The following is a 23,557-nucleotide window of genomic DNA, read 5'->3' as shown; positions in this document are numbered from 1 at the left end:
GTCCACGTGTTCGTGCTCGGGAGACCAAATGCAGTCACAGCCCGAGCCACCCCCACCCTGCGACGAAAGCTGGAATGGGGCGGGATGGATTGAATGGGATTGTTTGACGCTTCGTTAGATCGAATTTTCGTAAACGGAGACTAACTGTTTGCTTACATTTAGCAATGTTGGTATGGTTGCATTCAGGAAATGGAATGTTTGTTCGCTGCTGCTGCTGGGAGGAAAATGATGAAATCGGGAAATTAGGTTACTTGGTTTGGATGTTTTGGGTGGTGGCAAAAATCAAAGGTTGAAATCAGTAAAGTGCCTTCATTCTCATGCTCATGAGAACTCCCACACATTCATTACGTAAAAGTGATCTGTTTCGTATGTTTATGATGAGAGCAGTGGGGAAAACAATTCACCGCCGCACTGGTGCCCTTTTCAACGCCTCTCTCTGTCTTTCTCTCTCTTTTGTGGTGTTTTGTCTTATAATTCATAGGCGTGTACCGTGGAGGCAAAGCAACACTACATCAATGATCTTCTTCTTTCCTTTATTTAACGTCGGTCTCTGTTCCGCAATCTAGTGCCAATCACCGACCATCCATTGATTGCAATCGAATGTGCAGGAAGGCACACATGGGCCGGGACCAACGGCTTTACTTCCCTTCCGAAGAAAGACGTGTCCAGAGATTTTTATGCCTCTTAAAAATCCCACCGCCCTCGGCTGGGATTGAACCCAGACCCATTGGGGGCGAGAAAGCAGTCACGCTTACCACTACACCACCGGCGCCGCAGAACTGACTATAACCAGAATTTTCCATCTCTCCCGGAGACATCAAAGACGGCAAACATACTTTTGAACATAAAAACCAATAAATGATCCATAAAATATTGGAAAACGTTCCATAAAAAACATCCAAATGATCCATAAAACTTCGGAGAAAATCCTTAAAAAAGTGTGAATGATCCATAAAAAATATCAATATGATCCATATTTAATGTAAAATTTAGCAACACAATTGTAAAAATGTACCGCTAAATTTCTAAAGAATGAGCATTGAAATTGTACGAATTACCCATAAACATATTGCAATTGATCCATAATACATTCAGCAGTGAACCTTAAGCTAAAGAAAGTGATCCATAGAAAATCATGTTTGCGCACTTAAAAATATAGCCATGTTCGTATTAATGAAAGCAACTTCCTCAGAGCAGTCTCGTTTTGGACAGCTTGAAGCTGAAATAGGTTTTATTAAACTAATATAAAATCAAAACCAATCTTAATGCTTATAATAAAACCTATTTCAGCTTCAAGCTGTCCAAAACGAGACTGCTCTGAGGAAGTTGCTTTCATTAATCCGAATATTCTTGAAGAACAACATCGGATATAACCTCAAAATGTCAGAGGGATCAACACCACTATACGCTTTGTGAAGGCCATGACCACGTAGATGATATGGTTCAGTGTGATGTCTGCGATTTCTGGACCCATTATAGTTGTGCTGGTAAGACAACAGCTGTAAAGGAGGTTCCGTAGACGTGCTCTAAGTGCACAAATATGCTGAAGGTGGCAAAAGGAACCAAGAAGTCTGTCTCAAAGAAACCACCTAGCAGAAATAATAGAGCGAGGAGTGATGCCGCAACCGAATCTGGGAAAGGAAGTACCAATGAGGTCAGCCTGGAAGAATCCCTAGACCAGTTGCTGCAGCAGTAAAGCGCAAATAAGAAAGCGCTGGAGGAAGAGAAATTCCTCCATGAAAAGCGATAGGAGGCTGAGCGGAAGATTTTCAAACCGAGAGTTATCTTCCGTCACTCTTTCAACAAAGATTTGGCTAGATTTAGCATTTAGGGATTCAATTATTATTTTAGTTAAGCACGCAAACGATGTAGAATGCGCTACTTACTAGTTACTTAGGGTAAATCATGTATATAGGGTTTAGGAACAAATTGTAGGTTACCAGATTTTAGGATCAAATTGTAGTATCTAGATTAAGCAAATATAGGGTTATTAAATTCAATATTTGCACGAAATCCACCTCCAACTAACCTACTTCAGTAGCTACATAGAGGTAACTTTAAGAGCAGAAGGTCCCGAAGAAATGTGCTCAACTTTTTGGCTAAGCTCTGGTACTATCTTCGGTCCCAAGCTTATCGATGCACCCCTCGAAACATAGGAAAATCTAATTTTTATCTGTCAAACTTTCATAGCGAATCAAAACAAACATAAAGTAGTACTAGAATTTTGACTAGAATGGGGTACGTTAATCGATTTGCTTGGGACCAATAGGCAAGTCAAGTAGTGAGCCAATTTAAAATCGTTAGTTTCGTATTGATTGTTGGTAGCTAGGTCACTACAAATAACTACAATTTAATTAAACGATAGGTATATTAACAAATTTAGGCAATTAAAATAATTTAGCAATAAAACGTTTTTTAGATGGTTTGGAATTGTATCTTCTTTTCCTCTTTTTTCTCGTTCATACTCCGACCTATCTAAGGTTTGGCTCAACGGAACTGTGAGTTCACAGTTCCGTTGAACCAAACCTGACGTCTGTCATTTCTGACAGCGACCGTTACCGTAGCTCTCTGAATCTCCCACAGGGTTGTCACTGGGTTTGGCGATACAGGGTTATCCCGATATTCCGAACAGCCATGATCCATAAATTAGACGTATATTATTCACGTTGTGGACACTGTATTATTAATTTTTATACATAAACCATGAAAAATAGCTCCATTACTGCTTAACTACTTAGATTTACTGTCCTGCCGTGTTTTTAGGTAGATGTTATCGATGGTCAAGCGTCTAGAATTAGCTTCCAAAAGAAGCTTCTATAATAATCTTCTTAAAAAAATGATAGATAATACCTAGGGTAGGTGTTCCAGTTGTTGGTAGACGTGCTTATTTTGGTGTGTTCCAATTATAGTCTATATCGAGGGGGGCGACACATCCAAATCTCAATTCTAGATGCTCAACAGATCTACCACTAGCGAATCAATCTTCGAAAAATATTCTTTCATTTCTCGCATCTACTTGCATCGCGCCTCATATTCTTACAGGAAATCTTCAGAATCGTCATCAATCTTCTTTCTATCTACTCAGCGTGCGCGCAGCTAGCCGAAACAAAACACAATTTTTCCTGCATCGTAGCTAGAATCGCCCCCCTCGGTCTATATACATATGTTTTTTAATTTGATCAATAAACCTTGAAAAATTTCTACATTACTGCGTAGCTACTCAGGTTTACTGTTCTGCCACATTGAGTATCTGAAGCGGAAATGCCAACAAAGGATCAATTTTCTCCGTACAATTACCAAAACGTGGTGGGGAGCCCATCCGCAAGATCTTCTAAAGTTGTACCGGACAACGATTTTATCGGTTTTAGAGTACGGTAGTTTTTGTTTCCAGTCGGCGGCTAAAACTCACATCATCAAACTGGAACGTATCCAGTATCGTTGTCTTCGTATCGCGTTAGGATGCATGCACTCGACTCATACGATGAGTCTAGAAGTGTTGGTGGACATGTTGCCACTCTCTGATCGGTTTTCGGAATTGTCCCTCAGACTACTCCTCCGTTGTGAAATTATGAACCCACTGGTGATTGCAAACTTTGAGGAGCTTCTTGAGCTAAACCCTCAAACTCGTTTTATGACATTGTACTACGTGTACATAACACAGGATGTCAGCCCTTCCCAGCATAATCCCTATCGTGTTTGCTTCTCCGCTTCGGCAATTCTGTTCATTTTGATTTATCCATGACGCAAGCGATCCGCGGAATCCCAGAACATCATCGTTCCATGATTGCTCCGTCAATTTTCGCTGCAAAGTTTGGCCAAGTTGATTCCGCAAGATCGTTCTTCACAGATGGATCACTAATAGAGGCGTCCGCTGGTTTTGGTATTTATAACGAATTTCATAGCGCCTCTCGAATGCTTCATGCTCCTTGTTCCGTATATGTTGCAGAACTGGCGGCAATACATTATACGCTAGAAACGATCGCCTCACTTGCACCAGATCTTTATTTTATTTTTACGGATAGTCTCGGTTCTGTCGAGGCTATTCGCTCCATGAGGCCGGTAAAGCACTCCTCGTATTTTCTCATGAAAATACGAGAGTTTCTAAGTGCTTTATCTTTAAGATCTTTTGTCATCACCTTTGCATGGGTCCCATCTCATTGCTCGATTCCGAGAAATGAGAAAGCGGACTCGCTTGCAAAGGTGGGCGATGGAAGGCGATATTTACGATCGACAAATCGCCTACGAATTTTTCTTCATTTATCGTCAACAGTCACTCGCCAGCTGGCAAAATAAATGGAGTGAAGGGAGTTTGGGACGATGGTTATATTCAATTATCCCTAAGGTGTCGAAGTGTCCTTGGTTCAAAGGTTTGGAGGTGGGTCGAGACTTCATTCGTGTGATGTCTTGCCTCATGTCCAATCACTATTCGCTAAGCGCTCACTTGTTCCGTGTTGGGCTGGGGGACAGTAATCTCTGTAAATGTGGACAAGGTTACCAGGACGCAGATCACATTATTTGGTCATGTGCTGAGCACCGTGCAGTCAGATCCGAGTTGTACGATTCCCTTCGGGCTCGAGGTAGACAATCTAATTTCCCAGTACGGGATATTTTGGCTAGACGCGATCTGGAGTTTATGGAGTTTATGCAACTCATATATGTTTTCTTGAAGAATATTAACCATAGATTGTAAGTTTGATTAACCTTGTGTTTAGTTTGTATTTTGTATGTGTGTGTATGTGTTTTTTTTGGTATATTTGTTTCTGTAATAATTGTACAATTACAGAATTGATATAACGTTGATAGGATTAAGTATATGTTTTAGAACTAGTGAAATTTTTGAATCATAAATCATATTCCAAATCTCCTTTTCCCTCTCGCGATCCAAACAATTGTCTTCCACTAACCTTGAGAAGACCGCGAGTAATCGGTCAAATCCTTTAATTTTAGATCTAAGACATTAATTATGTATAAAGAAAATGATAACTTGGCTCTGTAAAGTTTATTCGATTGAGCCTGTACAAATAAAGTAATTAACAAAAAAAAAAAAAAAATTGTTCTCTATTGTATTCTATTTCAATTCGATGAAAATAATCCGCAGTTCCTTTAATCGTATACGAAGGAGCGAACTTTTGATCTGACGCTGCCCATGAGCTTCAGCACAGATTCCTTGGCGATAATTTTGGTCAGTTTTGTCCAGCCTTTTTCAAGTTCTTCGATTGAATTCGCTAATTAAAATATTATAGCTGTTTATGTGGGCACACTAATCCAGGCTTCCACTGTTCGGTGAATTTTGAACTACAGCTATGTTCCGTAAAAATTTTAAAATCATTGAAAAATCTAATAATTCGTCAATTGCGCTGCGTTGCGTTGCATATGTAACGGAGTTATTCGTAGATTGCATACTGGCAACTGTCATGTATCTACTTTAACGTTCTTATTTTGTTTTTTTCAGGAAAACTATTTGGGAGTGAATAACGGGTGTTCAATAAAAAATGAGAATTTTTTCAGATAGTAAAAAATAAATTTTTTTTTTCAACGAATTCAGTATTTTTTATTGAAAACATAATGTTTATTCTTCAAAAAAAGAAAACGTCAATGAATATTGGAGAATGGGCGCTGGTCAGCCAAACGACTCAACTTAGTCGCGATGCTCGCACAAGAGCGCTGGACGGCACTGAAATCATTCTCATTTTTTATTGAACACCCGTTAGCTCTCCAAACAAAGTTCAGAACAGGAAAAGCATGACAATTATTATTGCCGGCCGTGACCGCCGTTACGGGGAAAGGAAGGACATTGTTGATGTAACATCTACTTAACGGTAGGCCAGCGACTCACCGACGCCCCCATAGATGCTACGGAGTTGGATAGTTGGGTAGGAGATAGGTCAGGATTCGCTTAAGCAGGTGATGCGACCATGGAAATTGTTTTATTGAAGAGGAGCGTGGGAGTAAACCCACGGTCTTCTATTCAGTAAGCAAAAACGGCAGCCACCAAGTTAGCCAAGCTCCTCATTTTAAATATTGGGACCTTATTTTGTGAAGTTCTTAAGAATACTGATTGAAATATAAAAAATATAATCCCCTGTTTGTGTTTAATTCAATATTTTTTTACCTTTGTAATTGGAACGTTTAAGTTCCTAAACAGGTCCATTTAGTTATATTTATTCAGTTTTTGATATGTATTCACCATTGAAAACATCCACTCATCTAAGTTTATTTATTTTTTTTATTGGGTATCTGGAGCTGCGTGACAGCTTAGTTTTAGTTAGACCAATTTGAATAAATTTTGCTTCTATCTTTGACAATACAGCAAAAGGACTAGCCTATGTTGGCCGCTTGAACACTGGATTCCGTATGTATTGTTTCAAAATAGTTATAGAAAAAAATGCTGTGACGTGTGCGCGTAGATACATCCGCGTAGTAAACCAATTGAATAAGTAAATCCGTTTCGAACGAAATATCTAAATTATGTAAGTTACGAAAACCGCGCGAATTCCGAAAGCCGTGCGAGACAACCGAAGCGAGAAAAAAGGCTTTTTATCATTTAAAGAGTGCCACTAAAATAAATGTGATAGCCTATGTTGGCAAGTTGATTAACTTTGGTTTCCTCCCTAAATATTCAACTTATTTTACTGTTGAGATTTGTTTCAATTTAGTTATTTTACCGCACGTATCAATCATTTCAAGATTTCGCGACCGTACCGAACAAATTCTATACTTCAGAAGCTCAAAAAACTTTTGGTTATTGCGAATCACTTCTGCGTAAGCTCCGTAGACGTAGGCGCGTTGATTCCGCCGGCCGCGAAAAGTTAAACATGCATCAATGCCACATAAGGAAAGATCGATTTTACGTATGGTTTAGTGCATAGATTAACATTGACTGCTGTTTAAAAATTGTAACCGATAAGTGATGGTAGCGCCGCTACGAGCAGAGCGGTCGGTGTTGAAACTGAACACATATAAACAGGTACAACCGAAATTGAGAACTCCCGTAGATTAGCCTCGGATCGCACTATTTTTTTGATGGTTGTCGCTAAATATTATTGTTTCACAATTTAAATTTGTGAAGCGCAACATCGTATGATGTTTTTTTACCCAATCAGAGCAGAACACGTAAGAATTCTATTCAATTCTCGTACCCACGAAGTGGAAGATAATTACCCTGATGTGAGCTACATTTCATTCCTGTGAGACCTGTGCGAGCGATCGGATCGTTAAGCAGATTTTTTAAAGTCAGAAGAAAATACCGTGTGTGCTTGAGAAATTTGCCACAAGTGTAGTATAGTGCGATTAAGTGAAGCCCTAAAGGCTATAGGCAAAAAGGTAACAATAGTATATAGTTAGACCGACAGGTTTCCCTAAAAGTTTTCGTTATCGCCTGAAGAACCTTCAGGCGAAGGTTTTTTTATTGGGTTCTAGAAGTCACCATCTTCGCGGTCATACCGAGCACCCTGCGCTCCCAGATCTGCGCGTGCCACGTGCGGCTCCGAGTAGTTCCTCGGCAGCGTCCGAGTCGAACTAGGCCCACGTGTGGACTTGTCCACCATCGACCTTCTGTGTGAGGACGAAATCGAGCAGTTGCGATAGTCGCACCATCGACTGTGTAGTAACCGGAACGCTACGCTCCCAGACCACAGACCAGCGTGGGAAAAGAAAGCATACCAGGCACCCCACGCTTCAAGATCTGCGCGTGCCTCGTGTGGCTCCGAGTAATTCCTTGGCGGTGGCTAAGTCGAACTAGGCCCACGAGTGGAGTTGTTTCACCGTCATCATCGACCGGCCGTGTAACGACGATAGTGAACGGCGTCGATAACAGCACCGTCGACTGCGCTCCCAGACTAGCGTTTGAAACGTGGTTGCTCCGAGTAGTTCCTTGGCGGCGACCAAGTCGAACTAGGCCCACGTGTTTCATCGAGTGCATCTACGTCGGCGATCGCGGCGTCAACAGCGAGCACCGTCGGCAACGGTAACTGCAGCAGAAAAGACCAGGTTAGATCGAGCCAATTTTATATTACGTGCACGTTTAGGGCCTTAGGACAAAAATCCCCAGAATAAATTGAGTGTCAAAGTTTAGTCCTTGCTTCACATTTTCTTGTCGACCGCTGGGTTGATCTGTGGAAGAATCTAGCCTATATCAGGAGATTTTGGTTTTGTTCGCGTTTTGGGTTTTGCCGGTAATTTTTGGTAGTTCTTACCTGACCTGCCCTGAGAGGACTAGCCGGGTACGGTATTTGAACACGCCCTCTCGCAGTACGATTTATCGTACTGGCGCTTAAGCGAAAGGGTTTTCGAAAGGGTAGTTCGTTGAGGAGTTTGCCGATTTTGCGGACATAGTTCGAAAACATTCTGCTGTAAAAATAACTATGGTTTAGTGAATATATCCGCTGTTTTCTGCTATTTCCGCCTTGCCATCTATCCTACTGTTACAAAATGTAAGAAATAAGTTAACTCAAATGCTTTTACCGCATATAAAATAGATTTCGCGTATTGAGAGACTAATATAGTAATCGAGTACAACAAACTCAGGGGAATACAATACCTCCAAAAGTTTAAAAGCTATTAATTGTCACATACCTCTACTTTTACTTATTTCCTAAACTATTCATCTCCTTGTTAATCTGCTTAATGCTATTGGTCTGCCTGCGTTTTCTTTTTAAAGTTCAAGACTAAATAAGAAGATTTATTCTACAACTTTAAAGGTTAGTTGCCTCCCTAAGCGGACCCCCCGCATCCTAATTCTTTTGTTAATCTACTTAATGCCATTAGACTTTCTGAAGTTTCTTATTTAAGTTCATTTGATGATTATGATATCTCATTAGTCTAATTTAATAAATTATTAAAAGCTCTAATTCACCTAATCAATCATAACCCATGCTTTATTTAGTACCTGCACTTGTGCTTTTAATCTAAAATTAAACGTGTTTCAAGTACTTTTGATTTTGGCCTATACCTATTTATTATATCTTAGTTCGACCCAGGTAACACCTTCATGTGACTAAAATGCTTCATTTTGAAGTTAGTTTCCTAGCTGATTTTTTAATTATATAGGGTATATGCTCCAACTATGCTCACACGCTTCCACTATGTTGCACCATAAAAATACGTATGAGTATGTCACAATAGAAGCACGCCACAGTGAAAATCCCGAGCCATAGTTCAAACACTTATCCCACATCAAAATGAAGCACATATAAGATTAGTTACAATACCATGTACAAAAATGGCACGAGTCGGGGCATGTTTAACATTGTTTCCTGAGTAATACTTCAATGAAAACAACAATGAAAGCTTGTCACGCAAATAGAAGGAGCATTGTTGGGCACTTTCTGAAATATTTCAATAGTATAATTCCCTTGCAAACACAAATAAATCTTTCTGCGTAAAAATAAATAAAATAAGAGTGATTTGCGCCAGTACCACACCCAACGTCAGTGCCTATACGTAAGCGTACTACGACGCGGCTCTCACTTAAAGGAGTAACAAGTGTGATACTATCACTGCTAGACTAGATCTTTGGTTCTCTCATGCAGTGGTTTATCAGAGAGGGGAAGCTTAGTAATCCCCATTGCCTGCCCATGACGCCATTCTATCGCGGCATGAGCCAGCAACGCCGACCATAAACCTACCGTCTTCAACACTCCACTATAAAGCATGAAATTAAGCCCGTCCACCAACAGCAAGGTGCAAAAACTAGCCAAGGGGAGGGAAAACATCCACTCATCTAAGTTTATTGGATTTAAATTCGTATTTGGATGTGTTAGAGGTAGCTCTAAGACTAGTAGGTCCCGAAGAAACGTGCTAAACTTTTTGGCTCAGCTCTGGTACTATCTTCGGTCCCAAACTAATCGATTCACTCCTCGAAACATAGGAAAATACACTTTCATAGCGAATAAAAAAAAACATAGTGTAGTACTGGAATTTATACTAGAATGGGGTACGTTTGTCGATTTGCTTGGGACCAATAGGCTAGTCAAGTAGTGAGCCAATTTAAAATCGATAGTTTCGTATTGATTGCTGATACATCTGTCAACGCAAGTTCAATGATTCTTTTATGTTCGCTAGCAAACCTGCACACGCCTATATTTCTTGGCATTCCGAACAAAGGCAAAAAGGGATGCTTCACACACGACATTGTTACTATATGAACGTTCACTGTTTAAACTGAAAACAGACAGCATCGTGGCACCACTGAACACTCTTTAACCATAAAACCACGAGCTACTAGCAAGAAGACCTTACTACCGAGATGCCTGTTGATGTTAGGCAGCAAGCTGCCCTGTGATGGAGAAATGCGATCTACCACATCACACGTTGCACCCACTTTTGCCAGATGAAGGGGGTTTCTCCGAATGTTTATTTGTTTGCTATCATTATGTACGAGAGAGTGTTACGTTTCTTCTCACATGCCCCATAATTTCGCGTCGTTCAACGTTTTGCTGTTGCAGTGTTATTGTAACCACTTTCTGGGCACCACCACCACCACCGTTTATGGGTGCTGTGGGTGGTTGGTAATGTACGATACCCACAAATTATCAGCTACGGTCGATGACATACGGGTGGCACTTGTGGTAATTTATAGCGATTTATTTGAATATATTAGTCTGTATGATTAATTTGGTGCTGTTTGGAAAATCTGTTCGCTTAAGGTGATAAATTTGTGATTAAATTAAAATTGATATACTCGACTCGAACAGTCTTAACATAGAACATAGACGTTCACTGCTACGAGTAAAATTTTCCGTTTTTGCCATTAACCTTATCTCACCATTCAATCTTTTTAGCTTAACTCAGGGTCAGCGAACAGAGGAAAGATAAACAATGCAAGCCTCAATTATTCAATTATAAATCCATTTTTGTTTGTCAAACCAAACTCAATTCACACAACCCCGGGCACATTAACAAACAAACCCGCAAAAATTCCAAAAATGCAGATAATTCACAGAGATTATGAGCAATCAAGCGCAAAAACAACAATCGCATGCTTCACGTTCCAAAACAAACGACGAAGTATTTGTAGCTGTTGCTGTTAGTACTGTTTAGAAAAAGTTTCCATTTGCATGTTTACATTTGTAAAACGAGCAATTTAGTAATTGATTACGACGAAAAGTGCAGGAAATTAATTCATTGCTCTTGCTTTCACCTCATTTCAGCTCACCTACCCGTCATTGTTTTAACCCCTACTAATCCACTTTCCTTTGTTCCATTGCAGATGCATGTACAATTCAACCAGGTAACGATGCTCGTCCCAGCTTAGCATCCAAAGAAATGGAAACTATTAAAAGTCTGCTGCTCCAACCCACGGCCAACAGCAGCAATAGCAGCATCACCCCCACATCCAGCACCAACTTCGATGACCTCATCAAGGATCATCACCCCCACGTGCTCGCCCCGCTGCAGCCCACCAAATACACCACCTCCAATGGGATCATCAACAACAGCCCGAATGCTGCCATCGATTTCATCCCACCACTGCCAGCGAGCAACTGCAAGCAGCCACCGGTTATCGTCGGTGTGGCAGTGAAGCGAACTCTTCGGAAACCTTTGTCAGCGGAGGACCCCAAAGCGCAGCAGGATGCTTGGGCAACATGTGGGACCATGGGCAGCACCGGAGATGTTCTCGAACGGTGGCACAGTGATATCTTCGATTGTCCTCCTCTGGTTGAGCTGCAACGGGGTGCTATGGGAGGTGATTGTAACAATAATAATGGGAATGGGACCCAGGTTGAGGCAGATAACGATGGAGGAGATTTGATCGATTTCAGTACGGAGATTGAAATGGCTCCAACTGTGGCTGCACCGTCCGTTTTTAGTCAGGTAAGGTTCCTCGAGTAATTGAATTATATGTTCGAGGGGGGAAGTAACATTGCTCGTAAAAATTACAGATAATGCCCGTATCACAGTTAGGTTTTTTTTTCGAGATTGGCACTGCGGACTAGTTCTGTATTTTATTTTGCTGGATCTCTGTGAAAAACTTGAGTGATTATAGTTTCACACCCGTAATCTTTATGGTTTCTGAGATTTCAAAATGAGCATGAGCATGAGCATGATTGACCACCCACGGTTGCTACTCTGTTATTGCCAGACCAGCTGTAATTACACAGAGAACCAATAGACGATGCTTGGGACTAGCAATCATCCTCAATGTGTAAAAACTGGTGATCTCGAATTAGGCAATACCAGCGCCAGCCGCGCCTGAACGCAGGTCAAGAAAGGAATGGGTTCCACGAGGAATCACAGGGATGTTGGGTAAGAGGGTTGGGTTAGCAGCAGGGTTCGTTTTGGTAAACGATAAGCTGAATTGATGTCCTAACGATCGTATAACGCGAAGGAGCTTGGGATTGAACCCACGGTCCTCTGCTCAGTAAGCAAAAACGTCTGCCACTAGGCAGACGAGCTCCTTTTTAATCATTGACGAATCTTGAATGTGGATGGGCCTGAGACTACACTCATGATGTACTGCTCAGTAAGCAAAAACGGTTGCTCTAAGGCCACCGAGCCTCTCATATCACATTATAGCGTTACTAATGTTTTTATAACTATTCAAACCCGGCACCGACGACAACGAAAAGTTTTACAAAATACACGATAAACAAGCGATATTTTAATATTTTTAATATGAAAGGATCTGGGACCGCGTCTTTCTCCTCAGTAAGCAAGCCACTGCAACCGACGATCTTTGAAATCCTAAAACTAAAAGCTACGAAAGAGTACTTAGGCCTTCATTAAGATCCACTTTCACGCGACGTTCAATGTTTCGATTTTCTCTTTACGCATGGTTCAGACAATCATAACAAGCTATGACCGACGTGACGATTGTTTAAGACCTGGTTAAACAAGCTATTCAAATGAAATTACGTTCTTGAATTTCACTTGGAATGTAATGAACAACAGAAATACGCGATAATTCATATTTTCAGCGGTTGTGTTGAATTTTAAATATACTAATGGTACTGCCTACGACTACGACGGCGATTACGACAGCGACTACGACGGCGCCTACGACAGCGACAACAAAGAATTTGTAACTTACCATTTGTCTAGGATAAACACCTTTGCCCGGCACCTCCACTGGTTCTTCATGCCCGCTATCTGTCACTGTTTTCAAAATATCTAATAGCAATTACCTTTGTTGTGATACTTCCTGTATTGCCATGGTGATCTGGAAGGAGGTTTGCATCTAGTGCTTTCCCCAGGAACCGTTCACGGCCACCAGCTACCACCCGTCCAGTCTTGGGCGTATCCAGCGAGACATCCTTCAGCTTACTCACAATCTCCGTCACTCGATGCAAATCGCAGGCACACTTACGCTAGTTACAAAAAAAAAACACTCCCGTGCAAAAAAACGGATCCAATAAACGTTACTCTTGCGAAAGCACACCCGTCGTCGTCGAACGGCAAAAAAAGGAATCGGTGGGCAATTTTGTGATACGGATTTCCAAAATCAAACGGGAATGTACGAATTTCACCACACCCAACTGCGAAACACGTTCATATGCACTTATGGTTAGGGTTACCATATCAAAAACTTGAAAAGGAGGACATTTCATTTGAGGTATGGAAATTAAGGAGGACAATGATTCCTTTTTTTAACATTAAAGATTAACATTGAGTTTTTATCAAACGTTTTAATAATATGTGCTACACAATTCATGATTTGCAAAGGTTCAATTGATATTGTCATAACTTGCGGTCGTTACAAATTCAATTCATCTTCTCGTTATACTTCTGAAAAATGCATCAAACTAGCATTTGCATGAAAACTACCTACTTAAAACCTTAAAACTATCCCAACTTTTATCATGTACATACATTAGGATACATGTCATCGTTGATCGAAACCAGCATGGAACATCTAAGCAATTTGTTAATTTTACCATTGATTCAGCATAGGACTCCAAGGCCGCTGCCATAGTTTTTACTTAAATTTACATTTCGAAAATAAATTATAATGTTAGAAAATCTCTCTGTTGTTGATCGTCCGATTTTCGAGAAATTTTTTGTCAAAATTGATTCCTGGTTTGTCTGATATAAGTCTGATAGAATAGCAGGTTTATTTGAAAATTTTCCATCTGTCAAATATAAGTTAAAATTCACCAAATGGATCGCAGCCTAAATAAAAGGGAGGTTGACAGCTGCAGTATACTCCTAGTTCCACCATTGAATGGCATTAGTTAGATAAGATGAGTTTGTGACATAATTAAACAAATCTTGATAGAGCTTGAATTAGGGTGAAACAGCCTTTGTAAACAATGACTTCTATCGATGATCTCTACACAGAAAAAAAGTGGTTGAATATTACATCCAAACTGCTGCAACCAGGTCAATCCATCGGTTGTGTAATATAACGTTGTACGATGTACATCGATTTTGCGAACAAAATTACATCCATTGATGTAATATTGTATCTGCTTTTTGTTATAACATCATTATTTCATACATCAGCTTGAATTACATTGATCGATATTACATTTTTTTTTTCTGTGTAGACAGCCAAGGCTCGCTCACTCAAATCAACGTCACCATCATAGGCTTGACTTGCCCTTCCCGTTGGTTATGTTGGTTTGCGTGGGCGTGCCTTGAGTTTCGAGAAATCATGGAGAGAATTCATTGATTACACAAGCTGTTGCGCCCTAATTCCAGCTCTATCAGGAAATAAGCTCTGCAAACAACGCTCTTCGAAAACAATTTTATGAATATGTTACTGGAAAAAATGCAATTATTTAAAAGGAGGACATTTTCGGACAAAAGGAGGATGTAGAAAAAATATTGAAAAAGAAGGACATGTCCTCCTTTAGGATACCATATGGTAACCCTATTTATGGTACACTTTCGTTCGAAAACACTTAATTTTTTCAAAAATAGTTGAAATATCACCGCGTAAATAAACTAAATAATTAAAATTATCACTCGCGATGCCACAAATTTCTGGACCGGGAGAAAAATCAAACAACGCAGATAGCGTTAAATCTTCTGTTGCTTGCAAACATGATGAATCATGTTTTCTTTCTCGATTCTAAAACTCTGAAAGCGAGAAAACCACCCCTCACACACGTATAACCGTCCAGGAGGCAGAGTGCCAGCGCTAATCCGGCAAATGCAGCCGAAAACTATGAAAGCGAATGCACGCACAAAACAGAGAACACACTTAATACACAACCGTATCCAAAGGCGTTCGAAACTCGACTCCGTATGGTTTCTGAGATTTCAAAATAACCGAAATAGCGGCCATTTGTGGATTCTATCAGCTTTCACGTTAATATATTCCCACATGACCTTGTCAATTCATCAGAATCACTTCGAATTAAGGAAAGGTTTTTTTTCCAGGACGCTAGAAAAAAGCATAAAAATCACGATTTTAAATGATTGATCACGAATATTTCACAATGGGATTTTTTTTTTTAATTTTCGCTTTTTTATAATCTAAAGAATAACTCGAAAATGCGTAATTTTGTCATCAGACAACGAGGCGAAACCGTGATGGGAAAAAGTGGTTCCCCTAAGACAGTCGCCGAATATTAATACCGGGCACGTAATCCTACGTCAAACAACTAAACTTGACTCCAATAAGGATCGCATAAGCGAGCAGTAGAGTGACCTGAGGCATAGCGGGTCACGAACAATTTTGAAAATAAAGCCCAAATGTCGATGATGTCATTGTAGTGGATTCTGAAAGTAAGGCTGCAGTCCAAGGTAACGCCGAGATCCGTTATGTGCTAAACACGAGCAAGACAGCGTCCGTAGAGAACAAAGTCAAACATGATTGGTTCGATTTTTTGGTGATAGGAAATAATGTTACATTTTTCGATGCTGAGACTCATCAAATTTCTTGAGCACCAGTCAGCAAAAATACCTAATATATTCTGGAAATCCCAGCAGTCCGATTCGTATCGTCTGCATAGAAAACGCGGCATCCTGATGGTATCAAAAAGGCGACGTCGTTTAAACAGATCGATAACCGTAGCGGTCCTAGGCTACTGCCTTGCGGAACTCCCGAGTTGTTTGAGAAAACACCCGATTCCAACGCGCCAATCTTAACCCGTACATAGCGATTCACCAAGTCAGATCTGAACCAATACACAGCCGTTGACGAGACGCCAAGTATCTCCAGCTTGGCAAGCAAGATATTATGGTCCACAGTGTCAAATGCAGCTTTTAGATCCATACCCGCAGCATTGACTTGCCATCCTGAATCCATGCATTGCAAACAGTTAGAAGTAAAGTACACCAGGCTCGTGAACACGGAGCGCTTCGGGTAAAAACCGTGTTGTTCCGGATCCATATAATTTTTGCAGCACGCGAACAGATCATCATTTATGATAATCTCGAACAGTTTTGAGCAGGCACACACAATAATTTGCAACATTCCGTTTATCTCCTTTTTTGTAGACTGGGAACAGATAAGAATGTTTCCAGCGGCAGTGGAGCTTACATTGCTGTGCCGAGATAGAATAGCCTCGCACGTGGAAGACAGAGATTGGCAACACAACGGATATCACCATGTCTTCTGAAATGCGCGGAATATCGAAAATAAACACATCACATGACATCCCGACAGCAGCATCCAGCACTTGTGTCGGCGAAGCGGAGAAATCGTGAAACACTTGCTTGAAATGACGAGCAAACAAGTCGCTTTTTTCTCTTCCGCCATTAGCCGAGTCTTTCCCGAGGAACATGGAACAAGGCAACCCGGATTTCATACGTTTGGAGTTGACAAACGACCAAAAACTTTTCGGTTCGCTTCCGTGCGTCTCACGTGTCGATTATAAAGAAAAGGATTGTAATCTCGATAACTACGACTCGCAAAATTGAACAGTCGTCTGTAGTACGGCGAGCGAGAGTTACAATAGTTACTTCCAGAGGGCGGCAGAGCGTTGACGTTTTAGCACGCGTAGGTGTGGATTAGACCATGAAGGCTTTTGCGGGGGTAGTCCTGCTGGGACAATGCGGAAAACAGACAGCATCTTCCAGTGCAGCACTGAAAAAACCCACTGCATTATTCACGCTAGTGGCTGTTTCAATAAATTGCAAATCAATTTCCGCAAGCGCATTGTTCAATGCAACATAATCAGCTCGGCGAAAGTCCAAAAAGTAGCACTCAGATGACGGCGTAAAAACAATCGGCGAAGGTTAACTAAATGACACGACGAGAGCGGGATGATCGGCATCTAGATCAATCAGTGGCTCGACCGGCAAGGAAACAAAAGTGCTCGGTAATGTGGAATCATTTGCCAGCACAAGATCTAGAAAACGTCCATTTCGGTTCATAAAGCTCGATTCAAAGTAAATCTGGACGTACGGTTTAATACACCGCGACCGCGCCCCTGGTGGTTGAAACAAAAAATGTTTGACAGGCATTGTTGATGTTTCATTGACGAAGAAATTGGTGAAAAGTTTTTCTCGATTGATCGACGCATCCCGAAATTACGGATCATGGAACTTGAGAAAAGAAAATTAATTGTGCACAAACATCTAGAGAACCCTTCGTGGTCTGCCTCAAAAATAGCAAAAGTGTTAAAATTCCCAAAGTCAACGGTGAGCCTTGTATTCAAACGTTACAAGGATACTCTGAGTGTGGATAGAGCACAGCGCATCTATCATAACAGTGGCACTATGGACAAAGAGCTGAGGAGAAAGGTGTTGAACGGTACGTGAAAAGCAACCCAGGTGTCTCCATACGTGATTTGGCAATGAAATACGATTCCAACTTTTCCACCGTGCGTAACATCCTTTCAAGAGAAGGATATAAGTCTTTTTGTGCCATTAAACATCCGAATCGCTCCCTGAAACAAAATTTAGTGGCCAAAAAAACGAGCACGATTACTATACGAACGAGTTTTGACGAAATTTGATGGCTGTATTTTAATGGATGACGAAACATATGTCAAAATGGATTATAAACAAATCCCCGGACGAAAATTTTACCTAGCAACTGGTCGTGGGGATGTCCCTTCTGATGGGACAACCAGCAGAGCACGACCAACGAAGCGGACAAACACTAGCGAGCGAATCGGAATGGATTTTCGGTAGGAAAGTAATAGTACACTCGCGAGAAATCAAATTACATTAGTCATTTATTGAAGAGTAAAAAACGTTTATAATGTGCGCGGTTGGGAAACTTTTATTCGACTAAAAGAATACACTTTATCTTCTTTATGGGTTGTCAGATCGAGGGGTGGGATGAAATGTGGCGTGATATCCAAAAAGGGCGTAACCATTGTTGCTCCACACTCCTCCTCAATGTAGCGCGTTTTTCGATTGCTCCATCACTCCGAGCATTTCACGGAAACGCTTGAGCTTCAATGGTCCAAGAGGTTTTGTTAATGCATCTGCGGCCATCCATTCAGTAGGGCAATACTCCAGTACCACCTGTTTGTTGATGCACAGCTCTTCGACAAATCGTTCCTTCGTATCGATGTGTTTCGATCTACGACTGGTTCTCTCCGTCGTCACGAATGAAATGCATCCTTGGTTGTCTTCTTTCAGAACAGTGGGATACTGCTGCTCTTCCTCAAAGTCACGGAGAAGCTGTCTCAGCCACAAAGCCTCTTGGCATGCTTCGCTTAGGGCCACATACTCGGCCTCCATCGAGGAGAGCGTGACACACGATTGTCGCCGACTGGCCCATGAGATGGCTCCGTCTCCAAACATGAAGACAAAACCGGAAGTCGATCGCCTAGTTTCGACATCATCTGCCCAGTCCGAGTCTGTGTAACCAGAAAGAACGGAATCTTCACCTCCATTCAAATAAAGGTAATAGTCCCGTGTCACTTTCAGATAGCGCAATACGCGCTTAGCTGCTGACCAGTCACGTTCATTCGGCTTGGCAAATTTTCGCCCGAGGATTGAAGCACTGACAGCAAGATCTGGTCTCACAGTTACAGCCAAGTAAAGGATTCCTCCTACCAAACTCCGGTACTTCGTAGCATCCGCCAGATCCTCACTGATATCCACGGTCTTCACAAACCCCGGGTCCATCGGGGAGTTTGCAGTCTTCGCCTGGTCCATACCAAACTTAGCGATTAGTTGGTCGATGTAGATCGGCAGACGCAACTTGAAAACACTGTCATTCCGTTGTACCTCTACACCCAGGAAGTGACGCACTTCTCCCAGGCACGTAAGTTCAAATTCGTCCTTCAAGCAGTTAACTATATGTTTGACCTGAGTATCGTCCGTCGATGCCACTAGCATATCGTCAACATATACGAGAATAAAAATCTTCAGAGGGCCTACCTTTTTGATGAATAAGCATTGATCTGCGGTCGACGGTGTGAACCCAAGCTTCGCTAACACCTCCTGCAGCTTCATATTCCAGCACCGTGCAGCCTGACGCAGACCGTAGATACTACGTTTCAGGCGGCACACCAGCTCCTCCTGTCCCCGTACCTCATAGCCTGGCGGTTGGTGCATGTAGAGTTCTTCGTCCAGCTCTCCGTTAAGGTACGCTGTTTTAACGTCAACGTGCCATACAACCATCTTCTGCTTCGCGGCCACCGCAAGGAACATACGGAACGTTGTCTGGTGTGTCACCGGAGCAAACACTTGATTAAAGTCTACTCCGAACTTCTGCGAATAACCTTGCGCCACTATTCTGGCTTTGCACTTCACTACTTGTCCCAGTTCGTTCTTCTTCACTTTATACACCCACTTGGAGCCTATAGCCTTCTTACCCTCGGGAAGCGTGACAAGCTCCCAAGTACCGATGTGTCGATGCGATTCAAGTTCATTTTTCATGGCATCCCGCCATTCGCGCTTCTCTTCAGCTTCACAAAAGTCCGTTGGCTCTTCTACCGCGCATGCTGCTGTACTCATGGCAAAGTCTAGCACATAATTGTCCAAATGTTTCAGCACAACACCAAGGTTCTGCCGTGAAGATTTACGAACTGAGGTTTGCACTGGTTCATCCGAATTATCTTCCCTCTGTTCATTCACTTCATCATCATTTCTCGCCTCTTCTTGCCTCACTTTCAATGGATCTTCTTCTTCTTCTTGTTCTGCATCATCTTCATCAATCACTGGCTTCTCTTCGTTCTCTTCTTTGAACAACAACTCCACATTTTCATCAGCGGCCTTGCGTCCCATCGGTGCCGAAGCAGCAGCCGGAATCTCAGCAGACGATGATCCATTGCCTAACTCGATGAAGCGAGCATCGCGACTAACGATAATACGGTCCGTATCACGGTCGAGGAACCGGTATCCCTTGTGCTCCATCGAGTATCCCACGAAGATCAACTTGCGGGCTTTGCTCTCCATTTTGCTTCGCTTGGACTCCGGAACGTGCACGAAAGCATCAGCACCAAATACTCGAAGGTGACTGAGATCTGGCTTGCGACCCCACCAGAGTTCAAATGGCGTCTTCTGGATCGCCCTGGAAGGGAGTCGATTCTGAAGGTACGTGGCAGTCAGCACAGCTTCACCCCAGTACCGCTTATTCAACTTCGCATCGATCAACATGCATGTTGCCATCTCAGTAATCGAGCGATTTTTCCGCTCAGCCACGCCGTTAGACTGCGGAGAATAGGGGGTGGTATACTGAGGTTTGATGCCTTCCTCCTTATAAAACCTTCGCAAGTCAGCGTTATCGAATTCACCACCACCGTCAGACCTTATCACGTGCGGCTTACGCCCAGTAAGATTGGCAACCCATCTGACATAATCCTTTATATTACCTGCAGCCTCTGATTTAGCCTTAAGCAGGTAAGTAACAGTAAACCGGCTATAGTCATCAATTATGTGCATGACATACCGGTTGCCACTTGGAGTGTCATTCTTCATAGGACCACAGAGATCTGTGTGAACTATGTCAAGGGTTTGTGACGATTTTCGTTCAACGACTGGTGGGAAGGGGGAACGTGCAGACTTCCCCTCCATGCAACATTCACAAACAATTTTCATGCCACAGTTGCTCACCTTGAAACCTGTTGCTAGCTCCTCCTTCAGCAAACGCTCGGCAGCCGCCCAGTCACGGTGGCCCAATCGGCGATGCCACTGGTGCTGGCAGTTTTCCAGATGCTGCCCAGCCATCGCGCTCATCGAACTATGTCCAAGTCGAAGCTGGTACAAACTACCACAGCGAGTCCCCGTCATCACAACAGTTCCGGTGTTGTCACAAATCTTGCAGCCAGTCTTCTCAAAAACCACTTTCAGGTTCTTCTGTGCTAAACGTCCCACAGAAATCAAGCTCGTCGCGAGTGCCGGCACATATTTCACTTCTCCCATATCGATTTTCACACTTTCTTCTTCATCGTTCACGCCGTAGAGCACACCACATCCTTCTCCCAAGATCTGTGTTTTCTCACCATTCGCCAATGATATCCACCCACCAGCGAATTCATTCAGCTCACTGAAGAACGACTTGTCTCCAGTCATGTGTGTGCTCGCACCGCTGTCAATGATCCAGGTAGAAGATCCATCTTCTCCTACCGTGAACGCAATCCCTCTCTCATCGCTCTTAGCGGTCTTCGCCTTCGCCTCATACTTCCTGGAACCTTCCGAATTCTGAGACGCAAGAAACTTCCTGCAGTTCCGGCGCAGATGACCCGGCATTCTGCAGAAGTGACACTTTCGAGTTTCTGTCCCTGGCCTACCTTCGGACGAGCGCATCGCCTTTTCTGTCTTCACAGAGGAACCGTCTCTTTCCAAACGCCGTTGGTACTCATCAATTAACTTGGATTTAACCACGTCCATGGAAATATCGGCATCCGAACGACTATCCAACGCAGAAACTGTTGCATCATACGACGGCGGTAAACTCCGCATAAGCATGCATATCTTCGTGTCCTTGTCTAACTGCGTACCCGCCGCATCAAGACGATCGAACAGTTCATCAACTTCACTCAGGTGCTGTTCTAAATCACCGCGCTCCGAAAGATGCACTGCACACAACTTCTTTAGAAGCGAAACGCGGACCGAACGACTCGTTTTCTGATGGTAGGCTTTCAAAGCGGCAAACACATCACGGGCGAACACTTTATTCTTCACGAGCGGGAGCTGGCTGTCTTCCAACAGCAGAACAATTGTTGCCTTTCTGTCATCCTTTTTCCAGGCGTCATCACGAGCCGTTGCTGCCGGCAAATCATCCACAACAATATGCCACAAATATTCCCGGCTAAGGAGCATTTCAACACGTACCTGCCATGTTTGCCAATTCTGGCCATTCAATTTCGGGATTGAAAATTTCGCGTCAACCATTTTCGCACCAGTCCGAGCACTTATTGTCTTTCGCGAGGCCTTCACTTACACAGCGGGAAACACAACCTCGGCTCACTTCACCGAGCCGGAACCGTCAGCAGATCAGCCGAATCACTTCCACCTTTTACTGTTCCGATTTGGCTGGGCCCATAACCTGATGGGACAACCAGCAGAGCACGACCAACGAAGCGGACAAACACTAGCGAGCGAATCGGAATGGATTTTCGGTAGGAAAGTAATAGTACACTCGCGAGAAATCAAATTACATTAGTCATTTATTGAAGAGTAAAAAACGTTTATAATGTGCGCGGTTGGGAAACTTTTATTCGACTAAAAGAATACACTTTATCTTCTTTATGGGTTGTCAGATCGAGGGGTGGGATGAAATGTGGCGTGATATCCAAAAAGGGCGTAACCATTGTTTCTCCACACCTTCCAGGTATAAATTTGTTTTTGCTCTTACACAGCAAAAAAATAATTTTGATATCACATCAAAGTGGATGCACTACAATCATGTCGAAAATTTCATGTAATTTGTATGACCACATAAATAAACAAATGCAGTAAAAGCAGCGTAATGTCAGTTCATGCATTGTATTAATGATGATTTTGTCCTTTTTAGCAAGTAATATTACACCATATTTTCGACATGATTGTAGTGCATCCACTTTGACGTGATATCAAAATAATTTTTTTGCTGTGTAAGTTTGCTCGGAAACTAATGGTTTGGCAAGGAATCTGCAGTTGTGGCCTTAAAACCAAGGTTTTAATTGTACCATATATCATCGGAAAAGCTGCTGTAGAAAGGTTAATAAGTACCATGAAATCAGCTGAAATGTTCAGTAAATCATTGTGTGCATTTGTGCATTTTTACTGAACATCTCAGCTGATTTCATGGTACTTATTAACCTTTCTACAGCAGCTTTTCCGATGATATATGGTACAATTACACTTCAAAATGGTGCAAAGCGGTGCATACTAAGGAGCATTTTCAAATGCTTAATGTACAGTTTTCTCTATTTTAGGGAGCGTACTTTAAATATTTACTGAGCATTTTAAGATTTTTAACGTATTTTGATCAATCATTTAAGGAGCAACCCGATCTATTTACTTATTAAGGAACATCGTCATTGTTTAATGATTCATTTACCTTTTTACCATTATTTTTAGAACTCTCGTTGACTTTTACTCAGAACACCTTAGAACAGAAATTTCCTTAGAGTTTCAGAAGAATTTCCCCAGTATTATCCAGAAATTATTCCCGGAATGAGCTAGAAATTATCGGTACTGCCTTAAAATTTTCCTCAAAATCCCTTTGGAATTTCACTTAAAATTTAATTTTCTTGGTATTCTTTTCGGAATTATCTTG

General features: G+C 42.1%; 1 protein-coding gene across 1 annotated transcript in view; it reads left to right on the top strand.

The window, feature by feature from the left end:
- The window catches only part of LOC135711951 (uncharacterized), a 137,007-nt gene that overhangs the window by 51,627 nt on the left and 61,823 nt on the right, over positions 1 to 23,557 (top strand). The window contains exon 2 of the mRNA XM_065234925.1: positions 11,210 to 11,814. Within this exon, the coding sequence (XP_065090997.1) occupies positions 11,266 to 11,814 (549 nt within the window). The 5' untranslated portion in view covers positions 11,210 to 11,265. The remainder of the gene's footprint in view (positions 1 to 11,209; positions 11,815 to 23,557) is intronic.

This window comes from Ochlerotatus camptorhynchus, unplaced genomic scaffold (assembly GCF_037179485.1).
Source record: "Ochlerotatus camptorhynchus isolate MF236.1 unplaced genomic scaffold, CSIRO-AGI_Acam_v1.1 ptg000446l, whole genome shotgun sequence".
Taxonomy (NCBI): Eukaryota; Metazoa; Arthropoda; class Insecta; order Diptera; family Culicidae; genus Ochlerotatus; species Ochlerotatus camptorhynchus.
The sequence above is the reverse complement of the archived record's forward strand: the minus strand, read 5'-3'. Positions and strand labels throughout refer to the sequence as shown.